General features: G+C 39.2%; 1 protein-coding gene across 3 annotated transcripts in view; it reads left to right on the top strand.

The window, feature by feature from the left end:
• The window catches only part of SPECC1L (sperm antigen with calponin homology and coiled-coil domains 1 like), a 141,844-nt gene that overhangs the window by 45,054 nt on the left and 72,684 nt on the right, over positions 1–24,106 (top strand). For all 3 annotated transcript variants that reach the window (XM_060612580.2, XM_060612581.2, XM_060612583.3), the window contains 4 exons: positions 4,123–4,276; positions 8,516–10,149; positions 11,181–11,388; positions 23,097–23,170. In XM_060612580.2, coding sequence (XP_060468563.1) covers positions 4,123–4,276; positions 8,516–10,149; positions 11,181–11,388; positions 23,097–23,170 — 2,070 coding nt within the window. The remainder of the gene's footprint in view (positions 1–4,122; positions 4,277–8,515; positions 10,150–11,180; positions 11,389–23,096; positions 23,171–24,106) is intronic.

Genomic DNA, 24,106 nt, shown 5'->3' with positions numbered 1-24,106 from the left:
GGATGAGGGGCAAATTGACAGGAAGGAAGTAGAACTTAATTTGCAGATTTTTTTTGTATCATAGTTGATGATCAATTTCATAAACAGGAACTAGTCTTAAAGAATATGAGCAATCCTTTATGATTAATGCAATATCCTCCTTCCTTCTTACATAACCAGATTTTTCATAATGTGACAACTCTAAATTACCAAAGCTTAATTAGTTTAATTCATTTAAATTAAAACATTAATCTTTTTCTACCTCTTTTTTAGTGAGACTGACCTACCTAATGGTATTATATTGTAACTTTTATAATTGAATGATGAGAACAGAATCTACTCCACTAACATTTAGAACAGGAAGAGACTTTAGAGATTAATAATTTGTGAGCCATTTTGATTTATTGAAATGAATTTATTATGATTATCTAAGAGTAAGCTTGGCTCCAGATAGACAATAATATTAAATCGGTTGGTTAACTTGTGCTTTCACCTTCATGGGACAAAACTTTTGGTTCTTTTATTAAAAAGTAGTTTTTCATAGGTGCTGGTGAGGATGTGGAGAAACGGGAACCCTCTTGCACTGTTGGTGGGAATGCAAATTGGTGCAGCCGCTCTAGAAGACAATGTGGAGGTTCCTCAAAAAATTAAAAATAGAACTACCCTATGACCCAGCAATAGCACTGCTAGGAATTTACCCAAGGGATACAGGAGTGCTGATGCATAGGGGCACACGTACCCCAATGTTTATAGCAGTGCTTTCAACAATAGCCAGATTATGGAAAGAGCCTAAATGTCCACCAACTGATGAATGGATAAAGAAGATGTGGTTTATATACACAATGGAATGCTACTTGGCAATGAGAAAGAATGAAATCTGGCCACTTGTAGCAACGTGGATGGAACTGGAAGGTATTGTGCTAAGTGAAGTAAGTCAGTCAGAGAAAGATATCATATGTTTTCACTCATATGTGGATCTTGAGAAACTTAACAGAAGACCATGGGGGAAGGGGAGGGGAAAAAATTAGTTATGAACAGAGAGGGAAGGGAGCAAACCACAAGAGACTCTTAAATACAGAGAACAAACTGAGGGTGGATGTGGGGGGTGGGTGAGAGGAGAAAATGGGTGATGGGCACTGAAGAGGGCACTTGATGGGATGAGCACTGTGTGTTGTATGTAAGCTGATTTGACAATAAATTATATTTAAAAAAAGGTAGTTTTTCTTTTTTCACAGATTTTTAACTCCTCTATGTCCTTTCTAGAAATAAATTTTTTTTCATTCTTTTTTTTAAGTAATAATTTTATACCCAATCTCATTATCCAGAGTGCTTATTTTGTTTTTTTTAATTGAAGTATAGTTTATGTCTGTTTTCTTTTTACTTTATTTTATTTTAGTTTTAGTTTTATTTTTTAAAATTTACATCCAAATTAGTTAGCATATAGTACAGCAATGATTTCAGGAGTATATTCCTTAATGCCCCTTACCCATTTAGCCCATCCCCCCTCCCACAATCCCTCCAGTAACCCTCTGTTGTTCTCCATATTTAAGAGTCCCTTATGTTTTGTTCCCCTCCCTGTTTTTATATTATTTTTATTTCCCTTCCCTTATGTTCATTTGTTTTGTCTCTTAAAGTCCTCATATGAGTGAAGTCATATGATATTTGTCTTTCTGACTAATTTCGCTTAGCGTAATACCCTCTAGTTCCATCCACATAGTTGCAATTGGCAAGATTTCATTCTTTTTGATTGCTGACTAATACTCCATTGTATATATATACACCACATCTTCTTTAAAAAAAATTTTTTTTTTTTTAATGTTTATTTATTTTTGAGAGAGACAGAGACAGAATGCGAGTGGGTTAGGGGCAGAGAGAGAGGGAGACACAGAAGCAGAAGCAGGCTCCAGGCTCTGAGCACAGAACCCGACGCGGGGCTCGAACTCACAAGCTGTGAGATCATGACCTGAGCGGAAGTCGGACACTCAACCGACTGAACCACCCAGGTGCCCCTATACCACATTTTCTTTATTCATCCATCGATGGACATTTGGGCCCTTTCCATACTTTGGCTATTGTTGATAGTGCTGCTGTAAACATTGGGGTGCATATGTCCCTTCAAAACAGCATACCTGTGTCCCTTGGATAAATACTTAGTAGTGCAATTGCCGGGTCGTAGGGTAGTTCTATTTTTAATTTTTTGAGGAACCTCCATACTGTTTTCCAGAGTGGCTGCACCAGCTTGCATTCCCACCAACAATGCAAAAGAGATCTTCTTTCTCTGCATCCTCGCCAACATCTGTTGTTGCCTGAGTTGTTAATGTTAGCCATTCTGACAGGTGTAAGGTGGTACCTCATTGTGGTTTTGATTTGAATTTCCCTGATGATGAGTGATGTTAAGCTTTTTTCATGTGTCGGTTGGCCATCTGTATGTCTTCCTTGGAGAAGTGTCTATTCATGCCTTTTGCCCATTTCTTCACTGGATTATCTGTTTTTTGGGTGTTGAGTTTGATAAGTTCTTTATAGATTTTGGATACTTACCCTTTATCTGATATGTCGTTTGCAAATATCTTCTCCCATTCTGTCAGTTGCCTTTTAGTTTTGCTGATTGTTTCCTTTGCTGTGCAGGTTTTTATTTTGATGAGGTCCCAGTACATTTTTGCTTTTGTTTCCCTTGCCTCTGGGGACGTGTTGAGTTAGAAGTTGCTGCGGCCACCTGTTTTCTTTGTAAAAAGCTCATATTTTTTTCAGTCGTCTTTATAAAATATAAATAAATTAATACAAAGGGTCTTTCTCAAGTAGTATGATCATTTAGACTGACTAACCCTCACTCTAACCATAAACTCTCTAGTTTTTTATATATTACCTCGGCTTTAAAAAAACTTTCAGGGGCGCCTGGGTGGCTCAGTCGGTTAAGCGTCCGACTTCAGCTCAGGTCACGATCTCGCGGTCCGTGAGTTCGAGCCCCGCATCGGGCTCTGGGCTGATGGCTCAGAGCCTGGAGCCTGCTTCCGATTCTGTGTCTCCCTCTCTCTCTGCCCCTCCCCCGTTCATGCTCTGTCTCTCTCTGTCTCAAAAATAAATGTTAAAAAAAAAAAATTTTTAACAAAAAAAAAAACCTTTCAATTTTGGCTTAAATTAGACTACTAAAAAATTAGATCAGATAAGAAAACTAAATTTCCAAATAATGGCTCCATCACTTTACATCCATGATTTACTATAAAGCAATGAATATTATATCGGATTCTCAGTGGTTTTTCTCTCTAGAAATTGCAGGATGGCATTTTCTTTGGTATTACAGAACTTTACTGGGAGCCCATGTGATAGTGCTCAGATGATCCCTGTTCGTAAGTCACGTCCTATCTGAAAGTAATAAAGAGTATGTCTTCACTTTTTCCACTCCCCCACTGACTGTGGCACATATGGGCACACAGTCGGCTTCCATAAAGTTTTTGATTATATATATAATTTTTAAATTAAATTAAATTTTATTTTATTTTATTTTTATTTGAGAGAGCATGCCACTTAGGGAGAGGGGCAGAGGGAGAGAGAGAGAGAGAGAAAGAGAGAGAATCTCAAGCAGGGTCCATGCTTAACATGGAGCCCGACACAGGGCTCAAATCCCTTACCCCCAGGATCGCAACCTGAGCTGTTATCAAGGGTTGACACTCAACTGACTGAGTCGCCCATGCACCCCATATTTTTGTATTTTTATTTTTATTAAAAAAACTTTTTTTAATGTTTATTTTTTAGAGAGAGAGAGACAGAACGTGAGTAGGAGAGGGAAAGAGAGAAGTGGGAGACACAGAATCTGAAGCAGGCTGCAGGCTCTAAGCTGTCAGCATAGAACCTGATGTGGGGCTTGAACTCATGAACTGTGAGATCGTGACCTGAGCCAAAGTCAGATGCTTAACCAACTGAGCCACCCAGGCGCCCCAGAGTTTTGCATTTTTAAAAGAAATGTGTGATTGTTTATAAACCAGTAAAGTACTCTCTGCAGCACAGTATGATGCATTGGTAACTGTCAGAAAGTCTTTGTGAGGCTCTTGAATTTAATATAAAAGCCAAGAACTTTGCTTTAGTCTCAAAATGTTATTTACTCTTGCTTCATCTAGTCAATTTGTTTTTCTTTTCTGTTACTTCTAGACCAAGAGCAATGATGACCTCTTAGCTGGAATGGCTGGAGGGGTGACAGTGACTAATGGTGTTAAAGGAAAGAAAAGCACCTGCCCTTCTGCTGCATCTTCAGCATCGGTCCCTGCCATGACCACCGTGGAGAATAAATCCAAGATCAGCACAGGTATAGGTGGCATTCAGAATAAGAGTTAAAGTGCTTTTTTGTTTGAAGCCAGAGTGCAGTGGTATTTAAGGGGTTCCACTAATTAGAAAATGTCAGACATGTATTTGTATTTCAACCCCATGTACTCATCACCTTTATCAACTGATGGCCAGTCTGAATTCCTTGACATCCACCTCCCCTCCTTGTTATTTTGAAGCAAATTCCAGGTGTCATTTAATTTCTTCCACAAATATATAATTATCTTTGAAAGATAAGGATTCTTCTAAAAAGAAAATCACAATGCCATTATCAGTACTTAAAATAATTAATAATCATTCTTCAAATCATAAATATAGAGAAATACTCAAATTTACAACTTAAAAAAAATTTTTTTTAACATTTATTTATTTTCAAGAGACAGAGACAGAGTATGAGTGGGGGAGGGGCAGAGAGAGAGAGGGAGACACAGAATCCGAAGCAGGCTCCAGGCTCTGAACTGTCAGCACAGAGCCCGACACGGGGCTTGAACTCACTAACCATGAAATGACCTGAGCTGAAGTCAGATACTTAACCAACTGAGCCACCCAGGCGCCCCTCTTAAGTTTTCTTTCTTAAATCTATTTTTATCTTATAATTTAATTTTTGTAAAAACTGTTTGTTTGACCTATACTTTCCTGTGATCTGTATTTTGATGTCACATCCCTTTGATGTCCTTGGCCATGTTCCTTTGTTTGTTTACTGTTAATGCGATTGGATCTAGAGTCTTGATGGGATAGATTCAGGTTCATTTTTTACCCCCAAGACTCCTTCAAACATGGTAGTTGTCCATCCACTACTAGGCATATCATTTTTGGTTGTCTGTCTTTCCATGATATAGGCAGCCTTTGATGATCAATGCCTGTATCCATTCATTCCTGTTCTACCATTCTTTCTTTATTCATTAGTAGCAATTTGGCTTTAGATTTGATAGAGTCCATAAGTTAACTCGTCCTGTAGTCCAAGGAGTAATGCTATCATTTTTTACTTTTTACACTTACAGAAAAACTTTAAGTCTTCCAATGAACACAAGACCATATGTTTGTAATACAGCTGATGAAAGCCTGTTAGTAAAGATTATAACAGACCTTCTTTATCATCCTTATTTAGGCTCTTAGCCCTTTTTGTATGTATTAGACTTTTTTCTAGCTCAGGTTTACCTACTGTCCTCTCTCTTGCTTTGACCTTCTGTGGTTTTTTCCTTCCATCCCAGATCACACCCTCCTGCTAATTATAATAGTCATGTGTATGATCACGAGGAGGAAACATGGAAGGCATTATATTAGGCATCATTCCATTTTATGCTCACTATAGCCCTATGAGGTAGAGGCTATTATTATCCTCATTTTAGAGTTGTGAGAGCTATGCTTAAAGCTCAAGTATCTTGGCCTAAGGCCTTGCATTTGTTTGTTCAGAAAATATTTATTGGGTACTCGCTTTGTACCGGGCCACAAAGCTGGTAGTGGAGCAACGGCTGCACCTTAGGTCTTTTATTTTCAAGCCTGAGGTCATCACCACATTTAACACTCCAGCTTGTGTGGTAAGAAGGAAATTAAGTACTCTAATACCATCTATATATCTTCCTGTTTCCAGTTTTTAGAATTTACTGGGAGAGATCCCTTGGATTTGGGCCTTGGTTCCCTACTGACACCTTCCCTCACAAGGCTGAATTCAGTTATCACCTCCCTGGATCCATTGCCCCTACTGGTGGCAGCTTTATACATCTGTATTAGTTTGCTAGGGCACTCGTAACAAAATACACAGCCTGGGTGACTCAAACACAGACATTTAGTTTCTCACTAAAACTGGTTGAAGTCTGAGATCAAGGTTGTCAGCCAGTTTGGTTTCTTCTGAGGCCTCTCTCCTTGGCTTGTAGACGGCTGTTTTCTCCTTGTGTCCTCACATGGTGGTCCCTCTCTCTGTCTGTATCCCATTCTCCTCTTCTTATAAAGATACCAGTCAGATTGGATTAGGGCCCACCCTAATAACCCTCTGTTAACATAAGTACCTCTTTAAGTTGATTACTCTTTTTCAAAATACAGTCACATTCTGAGGTACTGGGGGTTATGTCCTCAACATAAGAATTTATAGGACACAATTCAGCCCATCACAACATCCTTACTTCTTCAGTTCATCTACTCTATGTTTATTTACTCCTCATGACTTCTCTAAGACCAGTTCACTTGTCTGTAACTCAGATTTTTCTATCTACTCGCTGGTCACAATAATCTCAGAAGGGGAGCTTTTCTTTTTCATGTTCTGTCTGTCTCTTCCTTTCTTGTTTCTTTACCTCTCCTTTCCTTTTGGGGCATTGTCAATCCCTTCCCTCATTACTGGCTCCTTTCCTTTTTGGCTTTCAGGCATGTCCAGATCTTTTCTTTCTTACACCGGATTTTGGTTTGGTTTGCAATTGTTTCTTCTCATCTTGTTTCTTCTACCCTAAATCTGTTACAGATGTATTATCCCTTCTGTGTTCTTACAGAGATCCAGATCTCACTCCCCAAATGTAGGCCCTCCTTTTTTTTCTTTTACTATTCTGCCTGTCCACATTCCTCCTTTAACTGCTCTTCTTCCTTATATGTTTCACTTAGCCTCTAGATTAGTTTTCATAAAAATACTCTTTTCTGTGTGTCTTCCCTGCTCCAGAACACTTATTAAACATTTACTATTGTGACTCACTAAATTTTCCCTGATGTTCAGGGCCCTGTAGAAACTTCCCCTACTGTTCCCATTAATTGTGTGACCTTACTTTTCCTTTCTGTGTGTCCTGTTCACTTCTGCTTCCTTGTTCTGTCCTCTGGCCTCCCCTGCTCTGCACCAAACCCCTGGCAGAATCAGTGGCTGTCTACCTATATCACATAGACCTTTTGCTCCCTCTTACCCCTGAAGCCTGGTGCCTGCCATGTAAAGAACTAGCAGGTTTTTACAAAATACTGATTAGGTGTAGATCTTATTTTTCTTTGCTTTTTTATTTATTAAAAAAATTTTTTTAAATGTTTATTTTTGAGAGACAGACAGAGACAGAGTGTGAACAAGGGAGGAACAGAGAGAGAGAGAGGAAGACACAGAATCCAAAGCAGTCTCCAGGCTCTGAGCCGTCAGCACAGAGCCCGACACAGGGCTCAAACTCATGAACTGCGAGATTACAACCTAAGCCGAAGTTGGACGCTCAACCGACTGAGCCACTCAGGCACCCCAGCTTGCTCTTTCTTTCTTTCTTTCTTTCTTTCTGAGAGAGAAAGAGAAAGTGAGCGGGGGAGGGGCAGAGAGAGAGGGAGACAGAATCCCAAACAGACTGTGTGCTGTCAGCACAGAGCCCAGTGTGGGGCTTCAACCCATGAACTGTGAGATGACCTGAGCTGAAACCAAGAGTCGTTTGTTTAACCAACTGACCCACCCAGGTTTCCCTGTTTTCTAACATTTAAAGAGGCAGCATAGTGTACTACTTAAGTTGTGGATTCTGGAGCCAGACTCCCTGCCTGCATTTGAATCCTTGCTCATCCACTTATTACATGTGGGATGTTGGCAAATTACTTAACATCTCTGTGTTTCTTCATGATAATAATAATGAGGCTTGTAAAAATTAATGTATGTGAAGTGTTCATCTGTGTATGTGTAAAATAAGCACTAAGTACATGTTAGCTATATTATAATTAATGTTATTGGTACTATTTATATGTCATTCTGTGATGTGAAAAACTTTTTGCACTTACTTTGATCGTACTTTTTTTGTTTATTACAGGTATCTTAGATTTTTGGTTTGTCCAGAGGCTGCTTTTCCCTTCTTGCTCATCCTTCTTTACCATCTGCTTCTATAGTTAGTTTGCTACCTGACTGGCTAATCCTAGAGTCTGCTTCATCTAGCTTGCCCTAGAGTATTATGCCCCTGGCCACTTGTTTAAAGTTCATGGTTTAGGATTCAAGTTAATGGGTAACTTTTTTTATGTTAATAGCTTTATTGAGATATAATTCTCATTTTATAAAATCCACCCACTTAAAGCGTACAATACAATGTATAACTTCTTTTTCGTGGATAATTAAAAAAATAAATGATTTGGTTTTGAGGAAACTGAATTTTACAGTGATTAGAATCTAAGGCAGGATTAATGTCGGTCAAAATCAATGTGTAGGCCTCTAGATTTCATCTCATTAGACCTAGGGAATAACCTCTGTGCCTTTTGTTGCTAATATCTTTGCCTTACATTCTTTGTTATAAACATTTAGGCACAAGTTCTTCAACCAAGCGGAGCACTTCTATAGGTAATAAAGAATCCAGTTCTACGCGAGAAAGATTACGCGAACGTACCCGACTAAACCAGAGCAAAAAAGTACCCTCTGCGGGTCAAGGAGCCAATGATGTGGCATTGGCCAAGCGTTCCCGCAGTCGCACCACAACAGAATGTGATGTTCGCATGAGCAAGTCTAAGTCGGACAATCAGATCAGTGACAAAGCTGCTTTGGAAGCCAAAGTGAAAGAGCTGCTCACGTTGGCAAAAACAAAGGATGTGGAAATCTTACATTTGAGAAATGAGCTCCGAGACATGCGGGCCCAGCTGGGCATTAATGAAGATCATTCAGAGGGTGATGAAAAGTCTGAGGAGAAGGAAGCCGTCATTGCTCACCAGCCAACCGATGTTGAGTCCACCTTGTTGCAGTTGCAGGAACAGAATACTGCCATCCGTGAAGAACTGAACCAGCTGAAAAATGAGAACAGAATGTTAAAGGACAGGTTGAATGCCCTGGGCTTTTCCCTAGAGCAGAGGCTGGATAATTCTGAAAAGCTATTTGGTTATCAGTCCCTGAGCCCAGAAATCACCCCTGGCAATCAGAGTGATGGAGGAGGGACCCTGACCTCTTCGGTGGAAGGCTCTGCCCCTGGGTCTGTGGAGGATCTCTTGAGTCAGGACGAGAACACCCTCATGGACCATCAGCACAGCAACTCAATGGACAATCTAGACAGTGAGTGCAGTGAGGTGTACCAGCCCCTCACATCGAGTGACGATGCCCTAGATGCGCCATCGTCCTCAGAGTCCGAAGGCATTCCAAGCATAGAGCGCTCCCGGAAGGGGAGCAGCGGCAACGCGAGTGAAGTGTCCGTCGCTTGCTTGACAGAAAGGATACACCAGATGGAAGAGAACCAACACAGCACGAGTGAGGAACTTCAGGCAACTCTGCAAGAGCTAGCTGATTTGCAGCAGATAACCCAAGAACTGAATAGTGAAAATGAAAGGCTTGGAGAAGAGAAGGTTATTCTTATGGAGTCTTTATGTCAGCAGAGTGATAAGTTGGAACACTTTAGCCGACAGATTGAATATTTCCGCTCCCTTCTGGATGAGCATCACATTTCTTATGTCATAGATGAAGATGTAAAAAGCGGACGCTATATGGAATTGGAGCAACGTTACATGGATCTAGCTGAGAATGCCCGTTTTGAACGAGAGCAGCTTCTTGGTGTCCAGCAGCATTTAAGCAATACTTTGAAGATGGCAGAACAAGACAACAAGGAAGCTCAAGAAATGATAGGGGCACTCAAAGAACGCAATCACCATATGGAGCGCATCATTGAGTCTGAACAGAAGGGTAAAGCAGCCTTGGCAGCCACGCTAGAGGAGTACAAAGCCACAGTGGCCAGTGATCAGATAGAGATGAATCGTCTGAAGGCCCAGCTGGAGAATGAGAAGCAGAAGGTGGCAGAGCTGTATTCCATCCATAACTCTGGAGACAAATCTGATATTCAAGATCTCCTGGAGAGCGTCAGGCTGGACAAAGAAAAAGCAGAGACTTTGGCTAGTAGTCTGCAGGAAGATCTGGCTCACACCCGAAATGATGCCAATCGTTTGCAGGACACCATTGCAAAGGTACCGTTTAAGTAGACAGAATGTTCTGCATCAGCATTATGCAGCTGCAGTACACACCATGCTTACCAAAAGCCGGTATCATTTCTGTGATATGTCATTCACTTTTTGTAGGCTGATTTTGTTTTAAAGCTTGAGAATGGTTTTCCTTTATTGGGATACAGTAAAACATATTCTTGAAAAAATGTCACTTTCACTGCCTGTGAGAGGATGGGACTGTAATTATAACAGAATTTGTCCCTAGTCTAGGTGCGCCCAGGGGCACATAGAGGACTATGTCTTGTTGCTGACAAGGAAGGACCTTAGAGATCATTGGTCCAGCCCCCTTGTTTTATACGTAGCATAATAGCAAGGACTTATGCAGAACTACAGCCTGGGGTTGCTGGCATTCTGGCCAGGGGTCTGTGCCCCATGTCATTGCTGATGCAGTGTTTATTTGCATGAGTTACCCAATTATTCTATCTTCCATTTTATTTCCTGTTTTAGGGCACTGGTTTTTAAAGAGACACTAGTATATCTTTGGCCAAAATTTAAATAATTTAGATTGTAATTTTTTAGTGATGATGTTTAGAGATACAAGTTAGGGTATGTATTATTTGTTGGAACATATATGTTGGAAGGCACTTTGAGCTAATACTTTTGCAATAACAGTATTTGAGAATTTGTTTCCATTTTTAATTTGGTAATGAAACTGTCACAAATCAGACATCTTAGGGGGGTGGGATGGGAGAGGGATATTAATTATTAATCAAATACATGTCTTTGGTCCATACTTTGGAGAAGGGAAATTTTTTTAAATTTCCTCATAAATAATCTAGTTAAGTTCAGTGATATGTTAATATAATTTGTCAGTGATATAGCAACAAATTATGTTTAAGCATATTATAGAGTGCTTTTTCATAGATTCATACAGTTACTACGGAGCTAGTTTTAGCTCATACCTCAGAACTCATGCTTTGCTTCCTTTGAAACAGTGTGTACATCCATTGTAGAGCAGCTCCTACTTTTCTAATGTGCACTATCGTTCTATACAGGTAGAAGATGAATACCGAGCCTTCCAAGAAGAAGCTAAGAAACAAATAGAAGATTTGAATATGACATTAGAGAAACTAAGATCAGAGCTGGAAGAAAAAGACACAGAGAGGAGTGACATGAAAGAAACCATCTTTGAACTTGAAGATGAAGTAGAACAACACCGAGCTGTGAAACTTCATGACAACCTCATTATTTCCGATTTAGAGAGTAAGTGATGGGGGAGCTTTTCATTCCTTTTGTTGTACCCATGTTAACGAGTGGGGACAGTTTGCATTCAGTAACAAAATGAAAATTGGTCGCTGTCACTGCTGAAGTGGACAGGCACAGTAGACAGTGGCCTGCAGAAATACGCATGTGGCAAAGCGTATTTCACACATTAGCCAATAGTCTTTGGACTGCTATGTTTTGTTCATAAGGAAGAACTGTTAAGAGGAAGCATTGCTTCAAAACTGTGCTTGGTTACAGAAAATCATTTAAGGAAAAACTGATTGTTATTTTATTTTTTTAGATCTTAAGAAAAGCCATTTATTGTTCTAATGATCGCAGGTATACTGAGACAAAAATCCGTCATCCTTCATAATCTTATGTCTAAAGCACAGGTTTTTCTTTATTTGTCTGGTTTTCCTCCCAACCATGGAGATTTTATGATCTGGTAGAATTGAAACTCCTATTTTAAATTGCTTTAAGTTTTTTGAAATTATTTTACAATTATTTCACTTACAAAAATCGCAAAACTAGTACAAAGCATTTCTGTGTTGATAGTTTGATGAGGAGCAAAAATTTGGTTGATCTTAAAATGTCTTCCCACAGACTATTTATTATGTTGCAAGTGAGGAAGAAGAAATAACCAGAAATTATTCAGTGGAAAAATTGGGCAACACTTTGACCTCACTGGTGATCCTGTAAATAAATGACAGAGGCACAGAGAATCAGACTCACCATCAGCTGGGCCATATTCTGGCTGAAGCATAACTGTAATGAATCATAAAGAAACATTAAATAGGGGCACCTGGGTGGCTCAGTCGGTTAAGTGTCTGACTCTTGATTTTGGCTCAGGTCATGATCTCACAGTTCGTGGGTTCGAGCCCTATGTCAGGTTCCACACTTGATAGTGTGGAGCCTGCTTGGGATTCTCTGTCTCCTTCTCTCTTTTTGCCCCTCCTCTGAGCATGCTCCCTCTCTCTCTCTTCTCAAAATAAATAAACGTTAAAAAAAAAAAAAAAGAAACTTTAAATAGACAAAAAATGAATGTTTTACTAAAAACACAAGAATGTGTAGCACTGTATTCCTCAGAACTGCCAGTGTCTGTCATAAAAGACAAAGACTATGGAAAAGTTCTAGATTAAAGGGGTCTGAGGAGACATGAATTAAATGCAATACCTGTGCCTAGACTCTGTCTAACGCTGTAGGGAAAATGCTATAACAGGTGTTCTGACAGAACTGGAACTTTAAAAAACTAGATAGGACAAAAGTGGATTATAGATAAACGTATGTAACCATATCAATTTATAAAGTTGATAACTATACTGTTTATGTAAGTCAACGTCCCTATTCTTACGAATCACACACTGAATATCTAGAGGTAAAGGACCATGATGTATATCCTTAAAGGATTCAGGGAAAATATCAGGGATAGATAAAGACAGATAGACAGGGATAGAAGATGGCAAGTGATGAAAAAGATGGGTAAACAGTTAACATAAGCAAATCTGTGTAAAGTGGTCATATGGGTGCTTTTTGTACTGGTTTTTGCACCTTTTTGTGAATTTGAAATTATTTCCAAATAATACATCTTAAAAATTCTTAGTGTTCTTCATCCAGATTCCTCAAATGTTAACAAATTTTAAGTTGTAGTACACTTTAATGATAGCCAAGTGGGGACAAGGAGAATGTGAATAACCTTTTTGGATACATTGGTTAAAGCTTTTCAGCCTTGTGGTTCATGATACCGATCCTTTGAGCTCTGTGTTATTCCTTGACAGAGGATCAGTAGGCAAATACAGCGTTGGGCCAGATCCCATGTGCTGTGGGCACAGAGGCAGGGAGGTTTGAGCTAGTTCCAGGAGAGAGTGGGTCATTTGCAGGAGTCCTAAACATGTCTTTTGCCAGTTCTGAGCTCTGGCTAGTTGGCTCGGCATCTGTGGACTGACCCCAAGGTTATTCTGAACATTTTGAGTCATTTGGCTACTGAAGTAGCTGACTGTCGGACTCTTTTCTTGGAGACAGTTACAGTCCTACAGATAAAACTTTCTTATCTGAAATTGTGAAAAACTTTGGAGAGTTTAACATTTGTATCTAGTCTGTATTTCAGTGTCTCTGAACGGAGAGGATTTATGTAACTGTATTTCCTAAATGTAAGAAGTTCTAAAGTTTTTCAGATTAACTTGGAAGTTGAGTGCATTTTCCATGTAGTACTGATGACAACCTTTTCCCTTGCAGGCCTTTTGATTTGAACACAGAAAGAGTGACACCTTGTGGTAATTGGGTTAATGGCTAGAAAAATGTTAGCTGATAAGGATTCCTGGAATGAAAAATATTGACAAAATAAAAATTATATAAACTTTATGTGGATTTTTATTATGAAGTGGCTGAAAATACTGAATAAATTTTTTTAGCCCGGTATCTTCTCCCCCCAATTTTTTTAAAATGAAAATTTCAAATATACATAAATACTGCAAACATGGTAGAGATAGCACCCACTGCCTAGATTTGACAGTCGTTAATGTTTTATAATATTCTCCTTCCATGTGTGTATCTGTATATGTGTGTGTTTAACTGAACCAGCTGGCAGTAAGTTGTAGACTCCATGAGACACTTAATATTTTGGTGTCATGCAACGCCTGTTTTCCTTATAATCATATCTACTAAATTTGGCATAATTCCTTAGTATCCATCTAATAGCTCACATTCAGATTTTCTCACCTGTCTTCAAAATGACTTTTAACAGTTTTCTTAGGAACCAGGATCCTGTGTTCTGATAGGAGTTAATTTCTTTCTTAGTGAATTCTAGCACTTGGTATTGATGCTAAGTCATCACTTGGTATAGGGCACTTGATAACAAGGAACGCTGTTAATTGAGAAATTGAGATTTTCTTTTTAAGATTTTGTTTTTAATCTCTACACCCAAAATGAGGCTTGAATTTACAACCCCTAGATCAAGAGTCGTATGCCCCACCAACTGAGCCAGCCCAGGTCCCTGAGAAATTGAGCTTTTCATTTGTGGAATATTTTAGCAACCATTACCATACTCAGTTTTAGAACTTTTTCATCACCCTAAAAAGAAACTGTACCCATTAGTAGTCACATTGACCCCCAAATGATCCTGACTTTGGAATTAGTGGCGAGGATTTTAAAGCAGCTGTTGTAACTGCACTCAGGGTGTTGAGGAAAATCTGCCAGTAATGAATGAACAAATTGCAAATCTCAGGAAAGAAATAAAAACTGTTTAAAAAGAACCTAATATGTGTTATAGAACTGAGAAATTTAACAGCTAATTTAAAAAGTTTACTAAATCATTAAAATAGTTTTTAAGTTTATTTATTTTGAGAGACACAGAGACAGCGCAAGTAGAGGAGGAGAGAGGGAGGGAGAGAGAATCCCAAGCAGGCTCTGTGCTGCCAGCGCAGAGCCCAACACAAGTCTCGAACTCACGAAATCAGGACTTGTACCAGATCATGACCTGAGCTGAAACCAAGAGTCAGATGCCTAACTTACTGAACCATCCAGGCAGCCCACTAAATCATTTAAACAGCAAATTAAAAACATAGAAGAGCCAGTGAACTTGAAGATCAGTCAGTAGTCACTATCCAGTCTGCAGGACAGAGAAAAAAAAAGATTGAAAAAAAGGAGTACAGCATCAGTGAGTATGGGACAGTGTCATAGGGCATAACATGTAGTTGGAGTCCCAGATGGCTTTCCAGATAGCATCAGTGCCATACTGATTAGATTTGGCCTGCAGTACCTTTTAGTACTATTTGGATTTAGCATCCAGATTAGAAAGATCTGATATAAAATTCACTCAGTAAATAAATACTGTTAAGACTTCTGATTCAAGATGATGGCCTGAGGCCACACATATACTTCCTCTCCCTCCCAAAATCCTAGTAACATGGTCCTGCCATGTAATACAAAAATTACAATGAATCTGTGGGTGCCTGGGTGGCTCAGTCGGTTGAGCATCTGACTTCAGCTCAGGTCATGATCTCGCAGTTCTCAAGTTCAAGCCCTGTGTCAGGCTCTGTGCTGCCAGCTCGGAGCCTGGAGCCTGCTTCAGATTCTGTTTCTCTTTGTCCCTCCCCTGCTTGTGTCTGTCTCTGTCTCTTTCTCAATAATAAAAACATTTTTTAAAAAGTAAAAAAAGTTTACAATGAAACTAAACCAAAGATAGAAAATAGGTGAGGGGTCTCATCAGTAGATCAACAATTTTGAGTAACTTCTGGAATATATAAAGCAGATAGAATTGGAGTTATGGAGAAATCAAACAGAACAGAAAAAAAAAAACAAAACCTACAGTCCAGGAGAACACTGAAACTCTGAGTATTGATATTCCCAGCCAAACTTTGGGGGTGGGGTACTAAAACCTCTTCCTCAGGGGTCATAGGGTCTGGGACGAGCAGCAGTTTCAGGCTGTGGTATAAAAGATTGTCAGCATTTGTACCACCCTCTCCATTGTAGAGTGCTGGCTGTGGTGTTTGCCCAGGCTCAATTTTTTTTTTTTTTTTTTTTTTTTTTTTTTTTTATTACGAGAGAGAGCTTGAGTTGGGAAGGGCAAAGGGAGAGAGAATCTTAAGCAGGCTCCATGCTTAGCTCGGAGCCTGACGCATGGCTCGATCCCACAACCCTGGAATCATGACCTGAGCCGAAGTCAAGTTTCAGATGCTCAACTGATTGAGCCACCTAGGCGCTCCTCGAATTCTTTTTCTTTTTTTTTTCTTTTTTTTTTCAACGTTTTTTATTTATTTTTGGGACAGAGAGAGACAGAGCATGAACGGGGGAGGGGCAGAGAGAGAGGGAGACACAGAATCGGAAACAGGCTCCAGGCTCCGAGCCATCAGCCCAGAGCCTGACGCGGGGCTCGAACTCACGGACCGCGAGATCGTGACCTGGCTGAAGTCGGACGCTTAACCGACTGCGCCACCCAGGCGCCCCTCGAATTCTTTTTCTAAATAAGGTGGGGAACGTGGTGCCAGGGGCTCCTGCCGTAACTTCGGTATCAGAAAGAGAAGTAAAGCCCTGCCCGAAGTAACAGCAGGCTGCCATGTTGTCTTGAAATGAAGACCACACTTAGGGAGAGGCAATTTGGCCCAGCAGTGAAATGGGGGCGCGCGCGTGCGCCCACAAACACAGACACACACACACACACACACACACACACACACACACACCTGTTTCCTTGGTTGAAGCCACCCACTTCTGCCTCCAGAAGAGGGCCCCCCGTAGGCATATATCATCAGTGGAGCCTTAATCCAGTCATTGCGTTGAGGGGAGAGGCCTGTAGTTAGAACAGTGACTTCTACAATTATTGAGAGACATGTGGAAGTCACTAATATTAATTATCCTTGTCCTTTGTAAGAAAGGCAAACCAGGACTTACTGGACATTTAGTTTCTTAAAAGAGAAACAGCAGAAAGAAGCAACTTAACTGAGCCTGAATAAATTAAGTTAATGACTTCACTGCTAGTCCAGCAAACCAAAGCTGAGTGGTGTTGAGGGTAGTGGCATGAACGAGATCTCGGGTATGGCTCAAGTGATGTGCCCATCAGTTACAGTGACTTTTTTGACCACTTTGTATTTGTGTAGTAATGCTTGCTGTGTGCTTGCATTTATGTATAGCTCCTTTCCTGCCCTCTGTAGTTCCTGAGATTGGGGGCTAGGGCCTGACATCTAGCAACATAGGTTTTGCGCTTTTACATGGAACACTATTGACTATGGTGAGTAAACGTGTCTTGAGATTAGAGAAGTAGCAGAAGGAAATGGAGGAGAGTTGTATAATTCTTGATGGGAAAGCCTTTTTCAACACTAGTGGGAAGCCATAAAGGAAAGTTTCCTATTTGACTATGTATTACTGAAATTTTCAGTTCAGCAAAATAAAAGTACCATAAAGGACTTTGAGAGAAATATTTGTAGCACATATAAAATATATAAGGAGAGTCTTATATGTATCTATATATATATATATATATATATATATATATATATATATATATAGACATATATCAATGACATTAGGATAATCCATTAGCCAAAAAGAGTGAATAGGTATGAATAGGTAAGGCAGAAAAGGTGCGAAAATATGCTTGACTTCACTAATAAACTCTAAAACAAGATGCCAGTTTTCACTTGGCAGGTGTGAAAAGTGAAAAAGGATGATAGTGTGTAGGAGAGGAGAAAAGGGACCTCTTGTGTATTGTCGGAAGGAGTATAGATTGCTGCAACCTTTTCGGGGTATTGATCAGAATTTAAAGTACAACAGTACTTTAGCAACAATGTTTAGAAACATTCTTACTAGTTTGCAAATATAAGCTTAGACATGTATGTTGCAGAATTACTGGTTACCACAAAAACTTGGAAGTTGAGATCTAGTTAATAACCTGTGAGCACAGTGCATCCCCACTATGGCTGCCGTTTCATCAGTGAGGATAAATTAGACAGGTCTATGTGTACAGCCATAGATGGAATAAAGCAGATAATGGGACAGTAGAATATGAGCTGTGTGTATTATTTCTGTAATTAAAAAACATACAAGTTTTAAATACAGCATTACACTGAAATGGTGACCAGGCATGATGATTTCCTTAAGAAATACTGATACAGTGTATTCTATACAATAAATTTTATAACTTGGTGACTTCTCAAAAAAATTTTCTGCATTCTTGAGCTGGATCCTTCTAACGGATTGACTTGGATCCTGTCAATAGTTCCAAGTTGTCCTTCATTACTTCTTACAGTTCTAGAAATGTGTCTGCAAGAAATATCTGAACAATTGTGTAAAGATACTCATCGTGTTTATGACAAAAATTGTGGAACCGTTCTGTTTGTCAGTAGGAGATTACTAAAACAAATCATATGTCCAACTGGTGGAACACTAACAGCCATCAGATAGTGCTGTAGATCTGAATTGATTAATAGTTGTCCATTATCTAGCTACTGCTAAGTAGAAAGGCTTATGAAGAAGTATAATTAGTATTATCCCACTTTTAGGAAAAAAGTTCACACACGTATGAAGTCTGGAAGGATATATGCCAAATGCAAATAATGAGTAATTTTATTTTTACAATGCTTTTCTGTTTTCCAGAGTTTATCGTGAGCATGCATTCCCTTTAGAGTCGAAGGGAAAAAGTTGTATCTACTTTTTTGGGGGGAAGGGGTGATAAGAATGAATAAAAAATTAAAAAAACATAGTAGTAAATGGTTTATTTGAAACTCATCTGTGTCCTCTTTCAAAGCATCAGGAATTGTGGTTTGGGGATAAAGGTGTGGCCTGGTGGCTGGATGTACTGCCTGCCTCTCCCCTCTGCCCCTAAGGCATGGTATTTTAACTGGTATTTTACTCTTGCCATTTCTCTTCCTCTGGTAATTGCCCCTGATGTTAGGTGGAGGTGCTTGATAGGATGTAAGGGTCTGATGGTATTGGGATATCAGTATTCTGAGGAGTTTCATGGATTTGGAGGGCAGGAAAGGTTGCTTGTGAACTTTCGTTATTTTCTACCCCCAGGAGTCACAGGTTGAGCCTGTGCCCATGGTAGTTGCCCAGTAACATCAGCATGCGTGATGGGTATATAACTGGAGCCGGAACGAAGGCCTGGTTGATTGTTCCTTCTTTGTCAGGGGTGAGAGTTCTTGGTGGTGAAAAGATTATGAACCCCATTATTAAATGGGCAGAGCAGTGCTCAGAATTGTTCAGAGCAAAGTTGGTCTAATTACAGTGAGAATAGCAATTTACTTGATTTCTAGAATAAAAATAACATTGTAAAATTGAGTTGTAACTTGTAATTAAAAATGAGATCATAGTAGTACTTCTGTTCTTTGGTAGAATTTAATGTTGCTTTTGAGTTGAAGACAGTAGATGGCAGTGTCCCTCATTGTAGAAGAACTTGGAAGAGGAAGGAAACTGCTTTTACAGGCCCCAGAGTTGAAGACTAACAGTATCCTTTCGTGTAACCATTAATTGGGCCAGATGGCAATTTTGCTAAGATAGTCTTCCAAACAAGAGCATAAGTACACATTCCTCTGTTTCCAAGGAGGAAAAGCCTGTTGTCATTTTTAATACTTTATGTTACAAAGTGAAAATACGGTTGGGATTCATGAAGTTTAAATCAAATTCCCTAGAGACACTTGTAGTGTACTTCATTCTGCTTAAATATCTCCATTGGCTGCCAGCTTCCTATTTAAAAGCATTAATAAGACATGACGATAATAAATACATAGTGCTGAGTGTGTAAGAATGTCCTTTTAAGAGTAGTGATTATGTGGCGGGTAAAGAGAGAAGGATAAGAACAAAATAAATGAATGAAATTTGAGGTTTTATGATCAGTCTAAGATGGCCAGGTGGCTTCACATGTCACTTGAGAACAAAGACACACCAGATGTTAAATTGAACAGTACTAAGATTTGCTGTCATTTGTCTTGTGTGAATTATATATAAAGATAGGTATATATGTCCTTTGTGACCAGAAGAAAAAGAAAATGGTTTTTAGCAGAGGTGGAGAAATTCACATTTTTTTGTTCGCTTGCCTATTTTAATTATGTTTTGCATTTAAATATAGTGTAAATGAAAAATATAACTCCTAGTGTTTTCAACACTAGAAATATTTCAGTTTCTGTCCTTCTTATTTGTGTATGATTATATCACCAAGACCTTGAATTTGTCTATGTATAGGTAATAGGGAGCTGAGGTCCCATGCTGGTTCCAGTTATCCTTGCTTCTGGAGATATGGATCAGGGTATTGGACTCACTCATCGGTGTCCACTTTGCCCTTAACCAAATTGAATAGCCTTTTTGCCCTGTTTCCAGGTTAAATGAGGTCTGAGGCAGCTTATACAGAGACAGACTTAAAGTTTAATCCTTTGCATTATAAAAACATCCTCTTTTCTGTCCCTAGGAGGGTAAGGACTATATCTTTTTTCCCTTTCCCTTGTATCTTAAGCATCTGGAAAAAAGCCTGGCACAAAGTACGTACTTATGAGGTATTTGTTGAATTGATGTAAATTTTGAACAGTTTTTATTTCAAAGGCCCGAAATTGGTTGAAGAATTTTGTGGCGATGAATGGGAGGGAGTTAACTACTGGCTACCAAAATTGGCCAGTTTTTCCCCCCATGTTTTACTCATTTATTTTTTTTTCCAGCTTTAGAAAATTTATCATCATTATATATTTATAATATTACACATATAATTGTTATAAATATTCTAGGCTTTTATGTTGTTACTGAAGTGAATTCATGTCATTTAAAAATATCTGAACACAAATGTATCAATGCTGAATTAAAGGTATCATGTCACACAGGTTACAACAGAGCAGGTTTCTGATGGAACTGGGAGGGGAAGATAAGCAGTCTAAGAAAAGACATCATCAGCACACCCCTACTTTTGTGTGTTGATTAAAAACTAATAATTTCTGGGGCACCTGGGTGGCTCAGTTGGTTGAATGTCCAACTTTGGCTCCAGTCATGATCTTGTGGGCTTGTGAGTTCAAGCCCCTCATCAGGATTGCTGCTGTCAGCATGGGAACTCACTTCAGATCCTTTGTCCCCCTCTCTTTCTGCTCCTCCCCCACTCTCTGTCCCTTGCCTGCGCACACACTTACTCTCAAAATAAATAAACGTTAAAAAGGCTAATAATTTGTTAGCTTAAGGAAGTTTTTTTTCTAAGATTTTACACCCAGCATGGGGCTTGAACCTACAACTTTGAGATCAGAAGTCACATACTTTAACTGGCTGAGCCAACCAAGTGCCCCAAGATTGATTAATTGATTGACAGATTTTTTTATTCTCTTGGTTTTTTTTTTTTTTTGAGTTTATTTATTTAGAGAGAGAGCATGCACGAGTGGGGGAGGGGCAGAGAGAGGGAGAGGGAGATAATCCCAAGCAGGCTGTGTGCTGACAATGGGGAACCTGCGTTGGGGCTCGAACCCATGAACTACAAGATCATGACCTGAGCCAAAACCAAGAGTTGGACACTTAACTGACTGAGCCACCCAGGCACTCCGAGATTTTTTTTTAAGATTTTAATTTTGAGTAATCTCTACACCCAATGTGGGGCTTGAACCTACAACCCTGAGATCAAGAGTCGCATGCTCTACCGACTGAGCCAGCCAGGTGCCCCTTAAGAAAGATTTTTTGATTACATGTGACATTGCATGCAGGTGTTCACTATGCCTAGGTTCCTACTACAAAATGTAATGAATAGGAGAGAATTTTTACCAAAAACACCAATGTCTATAGTGATGATGTCCCTGATAATAAAGAGTTCAGGGGCGCCTGGGTGGCTCAGTTAATTGAGGATCTGACTCTTGATTTCAGTTCAGATCATGGTTTCCTGGGTCATGGGATCAAGCTCTCCATTGGGCTCTGTGCTGAGCAAGGAGACCTCTTAAGATTCTCTCTCTCTCTCTCTCTCTCTCTCTCTCTCTCTCTCTCTGTCCCCCCCCCCCCCCGCCCCTCTCCTCTGCTTATGCACCCTTTCTCTCTAAAATAAAATAAAAAAATTAAAAAAGAAAGTTCAGTCCTGTCAGTGGAGTATTTTTTAAAACTCCATAGGTTATGATTTTAGTATTGCTTTCTCTTTCTCCTTCCATTAGCTTGCATGTTTCGACATTCTGTTTACAGTTCTACCGTGTGCCAGGTGTTGGGGCTGTGAAGTTACCACATAGCTTCTGACTTTGAAGTGTTTCCAGTCTAGTGGTCAAGACAGATGTGTAAAGAAATTTAATAGTGTTGGCACTAACAGTCAAACAGTTGGAACACAGAAAGGATAGGATTCTCCTGCAGTGGGGGACAACTGGTAAAGTTAGAGGATTTGTCTCTAGATATCAGTGCCTTTTCTGGTGCTTAAGCCAAGAGAAAGTGCTGAGCTATCAAAGTAACCAACTGTGATAGACTTACTTGGTGGCATTTACCAGTGTGGCACCTCCTAAGACATTTCCTCTTAAGCATGGATTTTTGAGCAGAACCTCCAAATAGAATGTGACTTCCCATACATTTCTCGTTCCAGGGGCACCAGTCTTGACTGTACCTTCACATTTGCATTCCCACTGTATCTAGAATGGTACTTTGCATATTAGTGGTACTAATTAAATGTTTACAGTGAATGTGGAATTATATGAAGAAAATTTATATTATGCAAGAACTAATTTGAGGAGTATTAATTTACTTTATGAATATACCACTTATTTTATAAAAAGACTTTCCATAGAATTCATGTAAATAGCAGCTCTCCAGGGTATTATGTAGATAATTAATGAAATCTGTAAAAATTTTTCTAATTCACCACTTTCTTAGAATTTCTTCCAGTGTGTAAAGTAAGTTATGCTTTCATAAAGAGTTTAGTTTAATAACCCTTTTGATTAAAAATTCACACTTTAATAGTAGTCAGTGTTATTTTGATTGGTTATGAGCCAACAATGTGCGTGTTTCTAACAATTGATTTTACTTAACTTTTTGTTTCAGAATTTAGACACTGAGGAAGGAAGCAATCCAGAAATTGTGATTTAAATTTGGTATTTTCCATATAAAGTAATATTGGTTAATACTTGGATTGAACATTCTTTTTTTTCTTTTAAAGTTTTGTATTAAAAATAAAGTCTTTGGGCAGGATGACCTTTTTTTTTAATGTTATATTTAAATTCCTCCTCCCTTTATATTATTCCTTTTGAACACAGCTTTAAGAATAAATATTTAAACTTCTGTGCTCTTTTCAGATACGGTTAAAAAACTCCAGGACCAAAAACATGACATGGAAAGAGAAATCAAGACACTCCACAGGAGACTTCGGGTAGGATAAATCTTCATGTATTATCTCATTAGAAAACCTAGGTTTCTGAAAGTTGAGTGCCATGTAGCCTGTGACTGTGTTAGCATTCATCTTAAGCTTCAGATACGGTTAAAATACTGATCCCACTGGGCTTTGGGCAGAAAGTAAATGGCATCATTTCAAGTTGGGATCAGTGCTAGATTCTGGATAGAAGAATCTACTAGTAATTTATGAGTGGTAATTTTTAAAAGATGGATTTAGAAAGCAAGTGTTATATTTTGGAAAGAAAGTTTATAAGCTCTTGATTAGAAAGTGTCCCAAACCAAGCTGTTTCCATTTGGGTTTTCTGTCTTCTGTGGATTTGATCAGCTTGCCAATAGGAGTGCCACTCTGATGCAGATTGGGGAAGCTCATCTCATAGTTTGGGTCCTTCCTCAGTTACTTAGGCTATATTCATGGTGTCAGAAAATTGCTTTGGGGTGATGGATGCTGGGCCTGGGAGTGGACAGCTGTAGCTCTGGTGGAGGAGACGCCCTGGGGCGGGGGGTGAGGAGGGTTGCCCACCCAGCCACACCCGCATCCTCCATGACTGTGGGAAGCAGCAGATCATACAGTTCCTTAGCTGCTCTTTTTGTATGATTTTGTCTGCCTAGTTTGAGTTTTGTGTTTTTCTTCTGGCTTCCTCTTCCTTTTCCTTTACTTTTGATTTTTTTTTTCCTGTTAGTTTTTGATGTCAGGATATTTATAGTTTTTCATGTAAAATTTTTCAGTATGGTTCACACACCATTTATCTACCTTCTTCAGCTTTTCAGAGGTAAAATGCTATATAAATTTTAAATAATGTGTTTATTTTCATAAGACTTATAAACTTGCATAAGGAAGGGAGGCTTGACATTATTGTCATTCATACTGATTGAGCACTCGTGCTTGATGCCTTAGCAGACAGATCAACTAGAA

Source organism: Panthera onca, chromosome D3 (genome assembly GCF_046562875.1).
Source record: "Panthera onca isolate mPanOnc1 chromosome D3, mPanOnc1 haplotype 2, whole genome shotgun sequence".
Taxonomy (NCBI): domain Eukaryota; kingdom Metazoa; phylum Chordata; class Mammalia; order Carnivora; family Felidae; genus Panthera; species Panthera onca.
This window is presented reverse-complemented; position numbering and strand designations above follow the sequence as displayed.